General features: G+C 36.2%; 1 protein-coding gene across 1 annotated transcript; it reads right to left on the reverse strand.

Moving 5' to 3' along the window:
• Positions 1 to 3,151: 3,151 nt before the first annotated feature.
• Positions 3,152 to 9,829, reverse strand: LOC133815432 (probable cadmium/zinc-transporting ATPase HMA1, chloroplastic). The gene is made up of 11 exons (XM_062248274.1): positions 9,581 to 9,829; positions 7,703 to 7,853; positions 7,437 to 7,621; positions 6,567 to 6,713; positions 5,990 to 6,185; positions 5,292 to 5,444; positions 4,771 to 4,901; positions 3,769 to 3,776; positions 3,565 to 3,673; positions 3,312 to 3,370; positions 3,152 to 3,248 (listed from the first exon to the last, which is right to left on the reverse strand). Exons 1-11 carry the CDS (start codon positions 9,827 to 9,829, stop codon positions 3,152 to 3,154), a joined length of 1,485 nt encoding a protein of 494 aa, XP_062104258.1.
• Between the last annotated feature and the right edge of the window lie 4,944 nt (positions 9,830 to 14,773).

Consider the following 14,773-nt stretch of genomic DNA (forward strand, 5'->3'; position numbering starts at 1 on the left):
CTCAAATGCTCCTCATGCGCCTCCTTGGTCTTCGAGTAAATAAGGATATCATCTATGAACACTACCACAAACTTGTCTAAGAAATCCTTAAATACCATGTTCATCATGTCCATAAATGCTTCTGGGGCGTTCGTAAGTCCAAAAGACATCACTAAGAATTCATAGTGCCCATAGAGAGTTCTGAAAGCCGTTTTCGGAATGTCTTCCTCTTTCACTTTCAACTGATGGTACCCGGATCGCAGATCAATCTTCGAGAATACTGCCGCCCCTTGCAATTGATGAAAAAGGTCGTCTATCCTAGGCAAAGGATATTTATTCTTAATGGTGACCTTATTCAGTTCTCGGTAATCAATGCACATCCTCATACTCCCGTTCTTTTTCACAAATAGGACTAGTGCTCCCCACGGTGAATGGCTAGGTCTTATGAACCCTTTGTCCAACAACTCTTGTAGCTGGTTCTTAAGTTCCTTTAACTCTGTCGACGCCATTCGATAGGGTGCTTTAGAGATCGGTGTTGTTTCTGGTGCAAGCTTAATTGCAAAATCGATTTCTCTGTCCGGGGGTAATCCTGGTAATTCTTCTAGAAACACCACCGGGAACTCACAAACAATATGTACATTTTCTAGCTTTAGTTCTGACTCCTCGGACTTATCCACCACACTAGCCAGGAACGCTGAACAACCATGTTACATCATATTCCGTGCTTCCAGTGCAGATATTATGAGTGTCTGAAAACCCGTTACTTTGCCTCTAAAGGAAAAGGCATCTCCTTCTTTTGGCCTAAACTCTACGGCCTTCTTCCGATAGTCTATCGTAGCCCCATGTTTAGATAACCAATCCATGCCAAGTATGACATCATAATCTAGTATACTTAGTTCTATAAGATCTGCTGGGCACTCCTTGCTCTCTACCATTACAGGTGTTGATGGTAACCACTTATTTGACAACGTCATATCTCCTGATGGAAACATTGTACTAAAGTTATGTTCAAACAACTTATAAGGCATATTCATTCTATCAATCACATTCATGGAAACATAAGAATGAGTCGCTCCAGAATCAATTAGGACTCTACACATCATACCAGATATAGGGAGCTAACCTGTAACTACGGTGTTGCTATTGGCTGCTTCATTCTGGGTTAAGGCGAAAACCCTTGCTGGCACAAGATTGCTATTGTTATTCTGTCCCGCCTTCCATTGTGGGAAATTCTTCCTTAAATGTCATGTCTGACCGCACTTGAAACATTTATTGGTACCGACCTGGCATTCTCCTGGGTGTCCTTTCGAGCATTTAGGACAGATAGGATGCTCCACTCGGTTGCCTTGATGGTTCCCACGGTTCCTGTCATTGAAGCGATTGTTGCGATTGTTGTGGTTCTGAGGGTTGTGATTGTTGTTATTCGTGGCTGAAGGTCTGGGTCTCTTATCAGCGCCACTGTTATGCCCTTCATTAGCCTTTCTTTTGTTGCCCTCGTTGAAGCCCTTGTTTCGATAGTTCTCTCTTCTGGCAGCATTATCCTTCCATATCCGTTCTTCCAAATATTCAGCTTCAAGTGCTTTATCCAGTACTTCTGCATAATTGACCACTTCAGCACTAGTCATCATAACGTCCCTCACAATCATCAGTTTGAGTTCCCTTTACGAACCTTTGGACTCGCAGAGTTTCAGTTGGCACCACTTCAGGAGAAAATTTCGCCAACCTATCGAACTTCTGTGCATAGTCAGTGACAGATAGGTTCCCTTGTACCAGCGTTACAAACTCATCAACCTTGGTTGCTAGCATGGCTGCACTGTAATACTTCTTACTGAAAGCCTGGACGAATTCTGCCCACGTCATGGTATTCAGGTCACGAGTCTGTTTAATTACATTCCACCACATTCATGCATCCATCTTAAGTAAATAAACTGCACAAGAGACTTTTTGGCAATCATTTAACTCCATATGATCGAAAATAGCCTCAACCAATCTTAACCAATCCTCTGCCACCATTGGATCAACTTTCCCTTCAAAATTTGGTGGGGCTTGTTTTCTGAAACGTTCATACACTGGCTCGAACCCATAGGTTACTGGTAGTCACTACAAGAAAAAATGTTTTTAATAACACCGAAAATGTGTTATCAAAACATACGATAACACTTTCTGATGTGTTAAGACCGACTATGTTATCGTAGGTCAGGGTACTTTACATAACACTTTATCAGTGCTATACAGATGTGTTATTGTACTGTCAACGATAACACAATTTCTGTGTTATTTTAATATATAGATAAGTGTTTAATTATGTTATTTATAGTCGATTATATAACACTTTTTTTGTGTTATACTACACTTTAGTATAACACTTTTTTTGTGTACTACACTTTAGTATAACACATTATTTGTGTTATATAATGAAGTTTGCATAACATAATTCTTTGCATAAAAAGTGTTATTGTAATAAATATTATAACTCAATTTTCGTATTATTGTTATATTTAGATATGTTTAAATTCTCATTATATATTTTATTTATATATCACTAATTTATTCTATTATATTTTAATTTTTTTATATAATTAAAATTAACTTTCTAATATATAGCATCATCAAACAAACTTGATTTTCAAATAACAAAAAGTAAGAACATTCAACATTGTATTAACAATCCACAAATTAGTTTAAAACATTCAACACTGTCATCAACAACAGTGTACATAAATAATGATCTCTTTAACTCCAACCTCTACAACTCACTGAACTCTCTCTTTCTCTCTTCTTTTTCTCTTAGTGCTCTCTAAATCTGTGTACATAAATAATGATGCAAGGTTCACTTATATACGTGCACCAAAATACAAAAGAACCAACCCAAAAACAAAACTAAAAAATCAACTTAACTAACTCTGCAACTGAACCAAAGTAAGTGAACTTGAGGAATCTTGTTAAAACAGTTATGGTCACTAGCTGTTTTAACCACTTTTTGATAGCCTAGATAACCACATTGTGAGACATACACAACAGATATGTTATAGTGATTCTTCTTATTACATGTTGACATAATTCTTTAGTACTAATAGTTTCTACAACATGAAGTTTCTCAAATTTTCAGAAGCAAATAATGCAATGATAGCCACAACTCGATCATAAGAAAATAATGCAATGATAGCCACAATCAATTGCTTAGCATCTGACTCGGTACACCTTTAGCAATGATAGCCTGAACTCGAACGGTTGGCTGCTTTAGTGCATACATTAAATAGGCAGCAACACTGAAAATGAGAAATAAATAATGCATGTTCATTAAAAAGTACTTGTGTAGGAGTTCAAAATACCAATTGTTAATGAATATCAGTAAATTTCCTGCCTTACATCTTCTATGAATTTGCATTTCCTTGAGATAGAGAAAAAAGAGCAATCGTCACAGTAATAAGCAAGTTGGAAAATGGAAAATCATTGAAAAGAAAAAAAGAAAGAACATTGAAATATGAATAGATAAAAAGCTGCATCAGTGGCTCAGATAGAAACAAATTCAGCCATCAAGTAACAAATATATATATGAAAACACAATTTCCCAACATTTTCTACCTGATTAACTGCAGAATAAGCAGAGAGAAAGTCTAGATACCATTTGCCTTCAGGATCCCATATACATGATCCCTTTGCCTCAAAGAACACAACTGGTATTGGGTGATAGCTGCATTTCAACAGCTAAAAACTCTTAGACAAGTACTGTATTAGCATTTAGAAACTGCTGATCATTTGGTTGCTCTAGCAGAAGAAATTCAATACAAGGAAAACTATACACAAGATAATGTAAGTGCAAACTTCAGAACATCAAAATGACACAAGTTGAAGAACATCAAAAGTAAAGTTTCTCTCTCTATCGCTCTCTCTCTCAAACAAAGATTTGGCACTCGTACAAATAAAAATTACAAAAAATCATATATTGGTCATCACTTGCCAAAGTGACTATCTTAAACATAAGAGAATTACCTCACTTCATCCAGTAACTGAGTGGCTATTCATTTTCTTCTGTTGACAAGAGACACCAACAGTAGCAATACACAACATAGAAATAGATGGAAGTTGTAACAGTCTAACTGAATACAACTGAAGCTAACAAAACTAACAAACCAGAAACAGAAAACTAATCATTTAATATTACATTGTCTAACAATATATACATATATTGTTATCTTATTGGAAAGCTTCCACTTTTCACCCTTGAATTTATAAAATTATGGCCTCAGAAAACCAGTGGTAACGGCTATTCAATAAAAACAAACAAGCATAAGTGGATTCATTACAAAAAACTAGTATACAATCTGATCCCAACTTAATCCACAAAACCCATTACAAAAATAAATGTTTATGCTCTCTTGTAAACGAAATGATTGGCTGAACCTCAACTCTTTTTTAACTTTACATTGAGTTTTTCATATTAATTTTTCTATTTCAAGTAAATAGGCATGCTGAATCTAATAAATAAAATTTTCTACATAACCCTTCCTTAGTACATAAAAAGTTAATAAAAGCTTGAGCAGAAGCTTCTCAGCGTCCTAGATACTATCAATCTCATTTCACAAGATATCCACATCTCAGGGTATCTGATTCAGGGTATTTGCTACTAAATTTACTGACTAACATAAATAGAAACCAAATCAATTACTAGCACTATATGACTGCCATTGCATGCTTATAAACCCACTATTTACTACCTTCACAACAAGAAAGTATCAATCAATATTTTTTCAGATTCAGAATACCTCGCCAAGAAGAAATTGGACTTACCTCAAGGCTATTGAGAGTAGCGATGAGACCTCTTCCCGGAAAATCCTCAAAACTCTCAACTGAGACAGAAGGAAGGTCTTTCCCAACACTATGGTCTACCACAGCCCTGAAACAAACGAGATAGAAAACCACTGTCACAATATAAATAAGTGTGTAGAAATTCATACTAATGACTATTATAAAATCATTAAAGGCCAGAAAATCCCTCCGATTAAACTTCTATTTCCGTTCATCTTGAGTTTGTCAATTTCCTATCAACATATTCTTGTGGAGGAAATCAAAAGTTGGATATCTTGTTATATGCTTTAATTGATTCTCTATGGATTCTTGTTGAGATCGTGTATTATGGAGATCTTGTTTATTCATTTCTCTCAACCAATGCAACCCACAGAGCATGGATCAGAAAATCGAGATAATAAATGATAAGGCAATAGTGATACAACCAATATGAGTGAATAATTTAAAGATTACAGACCAAAAAGCTACTGTGAAAAGTAAATTCTATGGTCCAGTGACGCTACATTCTGATAGGATGAGTGGTACCCTTCTCCATGGCAGCTGCGACTGCAAGAGCTTCTTTCTCACAGTTTGGGATAAGCAAGTAGTCAAATTTGAGTTATTGTTTCCAGCCTGATGTCCATAAATTGGTTCAATTGCTTTGAATGCTAGTTTCCCTGACAGTGCAAATTAGGAAGGAAAAATAAGAGCTGCATGAATAGGAATTCACAAGTTAACTCGAAAGTCAACCATTAAAAAATAGAAGATGAAAATTTCCCTGACAGTGCAAATTAAGAAGGAAAAAAAAGAGCTGCATGAATAGGAATTCACAAGTTAACTCGAAAGTCAACCATTAAAAAACAAGAAAAAGAAAGAATATACATGTAACAGATCAAGTATTTGAATATTTTTTATCTTGACGCCTTCTAGTTGGAAGACCAACTCAACATTTCTTTACAGTATATATATGCATGTAATATGTATTATATATGAACAACAAGAAGCAATTTTTTGAAAGTACTGAAAATTAGAGATGTTACAATTTTTTTTTTTTAAAAAAAAGTTAAAGCTGAGCTCTGATTGAAACCAACAAATAAAAAAGGACCATTTTAAGGTAAGAGTAGGTGTTTCATAAAATTTTAAATCCCATAATGGGGTACGTCAAGAGAATGTAATAGATAGTATTAGAGTTAATGAGGGCACTGTATAAACTAAATACTACCTGATGTTCCAAAGAATGGCCACTTGAAGAGAAATGGACCAATGAGAGCAATAGCTACAGACAAGACTACGACAACCTTGCTGTATTGCTCACCAAATTGGTCAAGCCACCTTTGAAGCTTTGGTTTATTCAAGCGTGCTTCTTCAGTCAATTGTACTATCTTGCTGAGTGTTGACTCTTTCCACGTTTTTGTAGCCTGAATCAGAAACGATTTTAACAAATTAAAAAACAACAAAAGAATTTTTTTTTTCAATATCACCATCTCATTTCTTTCAGCGCCCAAGCACCTTCATCATAAACAAACAGACTACTGGCACCATAATCTTTATAAATTTAATAAAATTGCCAAATCCTCCTATATTCCTATAAAACATCATGCTTCCATTCATTTTCATGAGGTATTGGCAAATCAGTAAATTTCACTAAAGATTATAGAATAAGACATTGTATAATGAAAAACAATCGGTTTAAGCTATGATTTACAAATCCAATTATCAGAGGAAAACACACACATAAACATTGACACCAATTCTCCCTTCATTGTGTTATATATCTATGAGAAAGTCCATAAACATACCTTCACAATTATCCTACCATCCAAATTTCTTGCTCCACCAGGAATCCTGTCTCCAACTTTAATCTCTAAAGGTTTGACTTCACCCGTCAAGTGTTCGATAGTAATGGTTGCATTGCCTTGAAAAACTTCACAGTCTACAGGCACAGACTAATCACAATAATAGCTTCTATTAAGTTGCTTTCATTCCAAGTATCAGTTAATCACAGTTTCCATATAAGATCCCTGTTATCTACTAATTAACATGATGAGTTAAAAAAAAATGCTTTGTAACTTACAATGGCAAACTAAAAGAAATGATTAAATTAAGTGAAATGAAAAGAACATAGACAGAGCTAGATCATCGCTAAATGAATTCAGAAAGCTACAAATATGTATATATATATTTATATACGTATGTGTGTTTGTGTATTTTTCTTTCTTTTTCAATAACATCATCCAAAAATCACAATATTGATGAGTAACCACTTGACATCTATTACAACAGAGGATTAATGTTTTCACACCATAATTCTTAAAGATAGATAAACCCATTCATTTGATAGTCCATCACATTGGCAACATTTTCAGTCTTGAAATTGTTTTCAGACCATCATTCAAGCAGCAAAAAGCCATCCACATGGATAGATTTTTTAATGTTAAGAGACAGAGTAGTGCAAGTCAAGAACTCACATTAATGTGAAAAGTTTCAGAACATAACATGCATTTAAAGTTAATTGATCAACAGCTAGACTTTCACTAGGTTCAGAGAATATAAATCCTAAGAAAACAACAATCAATTCTATATTATACTCCTTTCACCTCAGAATTTGAACATTCTAGCTTACTATTCCAACAAACAAAACTAAAATGAATAAAATTAGCATCACATACCTCACCAGCTCCAACCAAAACATAGGATCCCACTTCTATATTATGTACAGGAACCCTTTTGTATGCCAAATCGGTTGTGTTAGGAAGTCTATCTTCATTCATATCCAGCACAAGAGCAGATTCGGGATGATTTTCCTTCAACTCTTTAACATCAATCATTGAACGGCTAGTGAAGTACTCTTCAGCTGCAGTCATCCCGGTGTTATATAATCAATTTTTTTTCCAAAACAATAAGCTATTCTTAAACGTGATTGTGCATGGCTTACCTATATGAGCCAAATTAAACATGGCAAGAAGTAACCCTCCTTCTAAGGCATTCCCCATAAATACTGAAGCAAATGCCTTTAGAGCCATTAATACATGGATGTTAACTTTTCCACCACTAATGTCAATAAGAGCATCAAGTGCGGCAGAGACCTACATCCAAAGTTGAGTATATCGTAACTAATTGCTACTATAATCTTATATTCTTACGAACTAGGAAAACAATCAAACTCATATATAAACATACATAGTGTTTTTCACTTAAAAATACAACTGTTTCTACAAAGACAGGTTATCTCAAAATCAGTTGGCATTCTGCTGTGAGAAAACCCCAGATGGTATAGCATATTGCCACCGATTAAATTTCAATTTATAACAACATTGCAATGGATTATGTAAAGACAACAGTCAAATGAAAATCCCAGTTGATATAAACGTTACAAGTTATATAATTATGCAAGACCAACACAAAAATTGTGCCAACGGTCAACAAAATAATGCCAATACAAGCATGTTATAAGTTCAACTATAAATAATTTTACTCAAAATTCAAATTTTACCCCAACGAGAGGAAAAGCAAGGAGAATGAAAGCATTCTATAAAGGCTTCGCAACCATCTTTGGAAGCAAGTTTATAAATTAATTATGTTCTTTTAACTTGTGCTGAAAAGCAACATAACCACAGTAAAACAAAGACCAAGGCAAGTGACTTGAGTGGAACTTGGAACAGTCCAAGAGAATGAACAAGTAAAAACTGGTACATATCACATATATATACAAATCTCTTAAACACACAAACAACGACATTTTTAATTTCACAATAGCATATTATCAAATGAGTCGAATATAAGTTTATATCAATGAAGCAAGTCAATAAACAATCAAAACTAAGTTCTCATCCAAAAATAAATGAAAGAAAACGAGCCCAAGTAAAAAAAAAAGATGAGAACACTTACACGCTTGTGTCCTTGTGATCCAGAAGCTTTACAGGGGTACCCGATCTCGGCAAAACTAAGTAACTCTCAGACAACTCATCGAGACCCATTATCCTACCGGGCCACCATGACCCGTTTCTGCAGCGGACCCAAACCAACCCGCCTACCGACGGGTCAATGCCCTTGTTACTGGTCTCGCCGGCGCTTCCCATCTCAACCAAACCCTCCTACCCAAAAAGAAAAACCCAAAAGAAATCGAACCCTGATTCATCCAAACAAAGAGCCAATGTCAACCCTCCATTTTCAACAGCCCCAAAGTCCCAAAAATCTCCCAGAGCCAGCGCCTAGCCGTCACAAACAAATGCACATCTTGTTTCTTGAACCTGAAGGGAACCAACCAAAAAAATAAAAAATAAATAAAAGAAAAAAAATCAAATATCGATCTCGCATACAGCGAAACTCCAACAAAAAAAATAATAATAATAAGCAAACCAGAAAAATAAATAAATAAAATTTTCAGTTCAGTGGAAAAAGAAATGACCTTATACGAGGGTATATAGCAAAGAAAATATGTATTAAAACAGGGAAAGAAGATCTGGTATCTCCTTCCCTGAAAACCCAAACCTTGCTATAGAGAGAGGATATAGAGAGAGGGAGAAAGGAAAGATCGGGTGGGAGAAAAGTTTCTTTCTTCTTTATTTTATTTTATTTTACATGTGACAAAAGTAGAGAGACTATATTATAGTCAGACCAAAAGCTTGCTATTTCAATTTAGAGGGAAAGGTGTCGCCTTTTTTTCATTTGGTTTTGGACTTTACCACTTTTTAACCATACTTACTATAATACTTTTTAAATAGTCTTATCTTCTTGTGTTATGGTAATATGTGTTTGGTGTAGTGAGTGGTGCAAGTGGTGGTATTGGTGACTGAGGTTGCGCCACTAGTACTTGAGGTTCTTGGGGTGTTTGGGGTGTTTGCGGTGCTTGTCTAACAGATTCTAATTCCTCATCTCTTAGCCTCAACTGTTCTCTTAACCTTGCTACCTCTGCGGCCAGGTCCACAGATGGTGCCGCTGAAGCTGCAGGTTGAACTGATGGCATTTCTACGTCAAGGGTTGTCGTGGTTTCAGACCTTGTGGAGACACCCTTTCCTCTGACTCTTCCTCTTCCCTTTCCTCCTCTTCCTCTAGTCGACATAATGAGATTCTAAGGCAATCAAAGGAAGATCATAAGGAAGGAACATTGCATAATGCTTTGATAGATATTTGCAAAATCATACATTCAAACCACAACATTTAGAGTTTGCAACAAAATAAACCATAGCATTCAAAATGTTCAAATTATTCCAAAAATTTAAACAACCCCAAAAAGTGTTTAATGACTAAACATAAATCTCTTAAGGTCTTAGAAAATATCCCATCTTATTTATTAGCACCCTATGTAATGATTACGCAATGGACTCTAGTCCTCAACGGTGGACTCGTCCCCTGAACTGTAATCAAAGACGTTTTCTGGAATGTAAAAATAGCCGGGAGCGCTCGCCATTATCTCCATCCTAGCAGTCAGACGTGGTAAAGCTTGAATTACTTCCTCAATTGCCAATTCTCCTTCCACATCGTGTACTGTCTCCACACGCTCCGCTATTCTGTCGTCATCCGTCTTTACTAACACCAGCTCCAGACGACTAAAATTGTAATTTTCCAGAAAATCACGAATTACGAACTCCATGGTACTAAACTCCAAGTCATCTTGCTCAACATCATTCCATGATCAAGCCAATTGATGAAGGGCCTCCGAGTACATCAACAGTGCTTCCCTCAAAACCCAATATTGCTCTATGGGCCATAGCAAGCTCCTTTTTTGTTCATGATCCCTTGAATGCGATCACAAACCACCTTCGTTGTTTTCAAAACCGCTATTTGCCAATCATAGGGATCCTCCTCAAGCTAGACCTTAGGTATTGTGTGGATCTCCTTGAGTAGTTGTTTCTTAGTAGTTTTCAAAACAGGAGGCATCTACTATATTGCAGTTTACGAAACTATAAAATTAAATAAAACAGAAACAATTTATAACACATAAACAAATACTTACGACGCGGTGAGGTGAGATTTTCCCTTCTTTAGCATGTATGGGGAGGGTCCTTGGAAATATGGACGACCGTCTATGATACCATATGTAAAACGCCATAATCTAGTGCTTTGTAAAACATTCACATATTCATAGGTTTATAAGAGAAAAGTCACTTATTATAAAAATCCCAGTGGGGCCTTGCTAAAAACATGCAAGTTGGGCCTAATAGTTTAAAAAGAAAATAGTAGTTTTAATGCAAAGTTCTCAAAACAACCAAAAGTTCAAGTCCCACCGATAAGTTTAGAAAGTCCAATTTAACATAACATTATTAAAATAAAATGGCGTTTAAAACTGATTGTTTCTCGTCCATAGAATGCCCCCCACGATATACACATCATGACGATAGAACTCCCCACATCACCATGCGTGCCATAGAGAAACCTATTTGCTATCTGGAAGGAAAAGTAAGGGGTGAGCTAAAAGCCGAGTAAGGAAGTACAAACAACACACAAGTAAATGAAACAAATCATAATCGCATCATACAACGTCACACATCATAGCATCAACATCATAAACATAAACATAATCATAACAACATTGGCATCATATGAAAAATCATTATCATCATAACATCATCACATAAACATCATATCCTTGTGAACATGGCCTGCTAACTTTTCCATGTCACCCTTTGAGGTAAATAGGATCTCTGGTCCTTGAATAACCTCGGCGTGTCCGCCCTTGGAGTTACGTCTTCTTATCCTTAGTTACTCGGGTTACGTCTTCATATCCTTAGCAACCCCTTTTTGATGTGTCGCGTTCATCACGCTAGCATCCATTCATAGCATACAACATTCAAAATGACATACAAACCAGTCACATCATCGCAATAAAGCATTTCATAATTCATAGCGCAAAAGTATCATCAATCATAACATTCTCATTCATACAAACGATCTTACCATTCATAGCGTAATTAAACAAAAATTATATCTAACTTCCCTACCTCAGGTCCAGCAAGGTAAAATGACAACTTCACAACGAGTTTATACCATAATCCAAATAACATTTCTTAGCATCAAATAAACTCTACTTTGTCTACTCATATAACCCATGTGTGCATGGGCCATGCACACATGGTGAAAGTTATTCACAATATCCAAACAATGCATATTTACACATAAGGTCATAAAAGAATAATGCACAGGCTACCTATATTACATACATGGTCTTGCTATAAAAGTTATATGGTTGCATAATAGACATATTTTTTAACGTAAAAGTGAAATTGCATGCGACATACATACGTGGGAATGTTGTTTAAAAGCGGCGTTAAAAATGATAATTCCTACGCGCTTATTTCTATCGTCTTTGAAAATAATGAAATTGTAACATGCTTGATTACCATTGTTTGTCCTCTTAAAATTACTAGGTTGATTAAATCTCTCATGACAATATTTTACTTTTAAATCCCATAAAATAACAAAGACAAAAAAAAACTATGTGAAATACTTATAGTTTAACATGTTTGCTTAGAAAATAACATTATAACAAAATTATCAAATTTATAAATTTAATGTGAGAAAAATATAATTTTAGATGTGAAAAATATTTTTTTTTACTTGTATTATTTTTTAAGACTTAATTTTTAAATAGAATAAATTCATAAGCGATAATTCAATAATTATTTTTAAAATATTTTATTAAACTTTTAGCCATTATTTGATTTACTTAAATATTCACAAATAAACTTAATTTACCATTATTCTTAACTAAAATAAAGGAAAATCATAACCATTAGAATAAACACTCATGTTATATTAAAAATACCACTTTTAATATTTTCATAGTTTAAGGCATTAACTTATTTCAACACACTCATCAAATTCCTTTTATCAAAATATAACCTCACATTTTTTTTACAAAAATTCCAGCAACCAATTATACCATTAAAATCACCATTTTTATTTTTAAAAACTCATATGTTCATCAAAATATATATAAAAAAAAATCTGTAGGTAATTATTTGCACAAAATATCATCTCAAGGAACTTTTAAAATCCCCCATTAACTTCTTAAATCATCAAAAGAACTTGTAAAATTTACTTAAGCATTCAAGAACATTTTTCTCATCATTTTGACACCTTTCATACACAAAAATCAACAAGTACCATTGTTGACGCAGTTCTTCGCCAACAGGTAATTAAGAAAATAAGAGAAAGAGATTAGTGCTGAATAATGAACCGAAACAGATGAATGATCTTAAAATGGACTGATGACACGAATATGTTTTTAGGTTGTTCAAAGGTTAAAATCCTTCTACTCCACCAGCCAATATTATTGCTATATTTTTTGTATTTCTTACAAGGTATTTCGTTATACAATAGAATCCAACCCCTTGCAACTCCCAGGCTCTCCATATTTATAGGAGAGGGCACCTGGGAGTTGGTAAGGGGGTCATCCCGTGACCTTCTTACCCATCATGTCACTTCTGTGACCTTCATGATTAATTCCTAAATCCTGACAAATAAAGTGTGGTCTAATCAATGGGTACGGGGGATAATGGGCCGCACGGCCCAACCCAGTCGTGGGTGCCTGAACACGCACGTTCATGCTGCGTGTCCGAGAATTCAAGGATATATCAGACACGTGATGTCTGATATATGCACGTTTACATTGCGTGGTTGACTTTATAAAGGGTCACAGCTTCCAACTCCAGCTCGTGCCTCGAGCTGGATGCCTTCTTGACCTTCAGTCTTCATATTCCTGACTCGGTCCATAAATAATCTTCGTAAACCTTTGGTTACCTCGAGCTAAAGAGGTAGGACCTGACAACAGTAGCTCTGGCCACGTGGCAGATATAATTATGCCATATCTCAGCTCGCTAATAGCCCATCAAAAATTAGGGCGTACATTTGCCCCCCAAGCCTCTGCTTGTGGCACACGACATCATCTGGGGCCACAGTGGGGGCTTTTAGGCTTCTCCATTGACCCTCCATATTCCACCTATTACGCAGGCGCTGAATACGTGGAGCATCGTGGTTGGTGACGGTACGTCTTCCGAGAACCGCATTAAATGGCCTAGCCTATACTCAGCCGTCGTTTCTCCTTTCGAGTGGAGAGCCTCGGATCCCACATCAAGGTAATCCAACGACCCTCCTCACATGGCCTTTCACGTATATAAAAGGGGTGGCCACCTTACGCATGGGCCACCCATTTATTTGAAAATTTTCTAAATTTCCCATCTTCTTCTCTCTTCTCACCCTCAAAAAACCCTATTTTTCTCCCGGTTACCATTCCCAGCATTCCAGAGGATCAGGTGCAAGGGATCCTTTGAGGTTTTGGTACCAGTTACTCCATCGAGGCCCCAACCCAGACGACCCCTTCATCCCCCTCACAGCAAAACACTTTGTAAGTTTTCTGACTGTGCATGCTTTAAATTTTCTTTTCACTGTAGCATAGGTGAATAGTTCCTGTAGCTGCATGCAATATTCTGTTGGTTTTTTGTGGGTATGAAGGGTGTAGGTTTTTATTTTAGGGCATCGATTGTAGGAGAAAACCATTTAGGAGCATGGCTCATAGGGTGCGCTTTCTGGGGAAATCTTCTAGGTAGGATTTTTTGGTATGCTTGTTTAAAATATCCAGCATTTTGGGTGCAAAACCGGATAGCTTAGGGGACACGCCTCACAGGCGGTTTTGCACTTCCTGCCTACTGAAACTTTCCTTCCAAGGAAAACTTTTATCCTGACCCTCCTGACACACGAATTCTGAGTAATCGAGGATCCGTTGGGAGCACAAGCTCGTGCTCATAGAACCGCGTGGTCTCACTCTCCACGGGTTGAGATTACCTCAGCCCATGCAAAGGAAACACCTCTTCAGATTCTTTCTTATGCTTAGGTCACCTTTTCTAAAATTTCTTCTTTTGCTCGCTAGGCGACCAGATGGGACCCAAGAAGAACGCTCCTAAGAAGACCGCAGGCAGCTCGTCCTCCCAACAATCCAAAGGAAAGGAGGTGATGACAGACTCCCCAATCCCTGTCTTTGGGCTGGTCGTGGAGCAGGAGCTCGAGG

This window comes from Humulus lupulus, chromosome 1, assembly GCF_963169125.1.
Source record: "Humulus lupulus chromosome 1, drHumLupu1.1, whole genome shotgun sequence".
Classification (NCBI taxonomy): domain Eukaryota; kingdom Viridiplantae; phylum Streptophyta; class Magnoliopsida; order Rosales; family Cannabaceae; genus Humulus; species Humulus lupulus.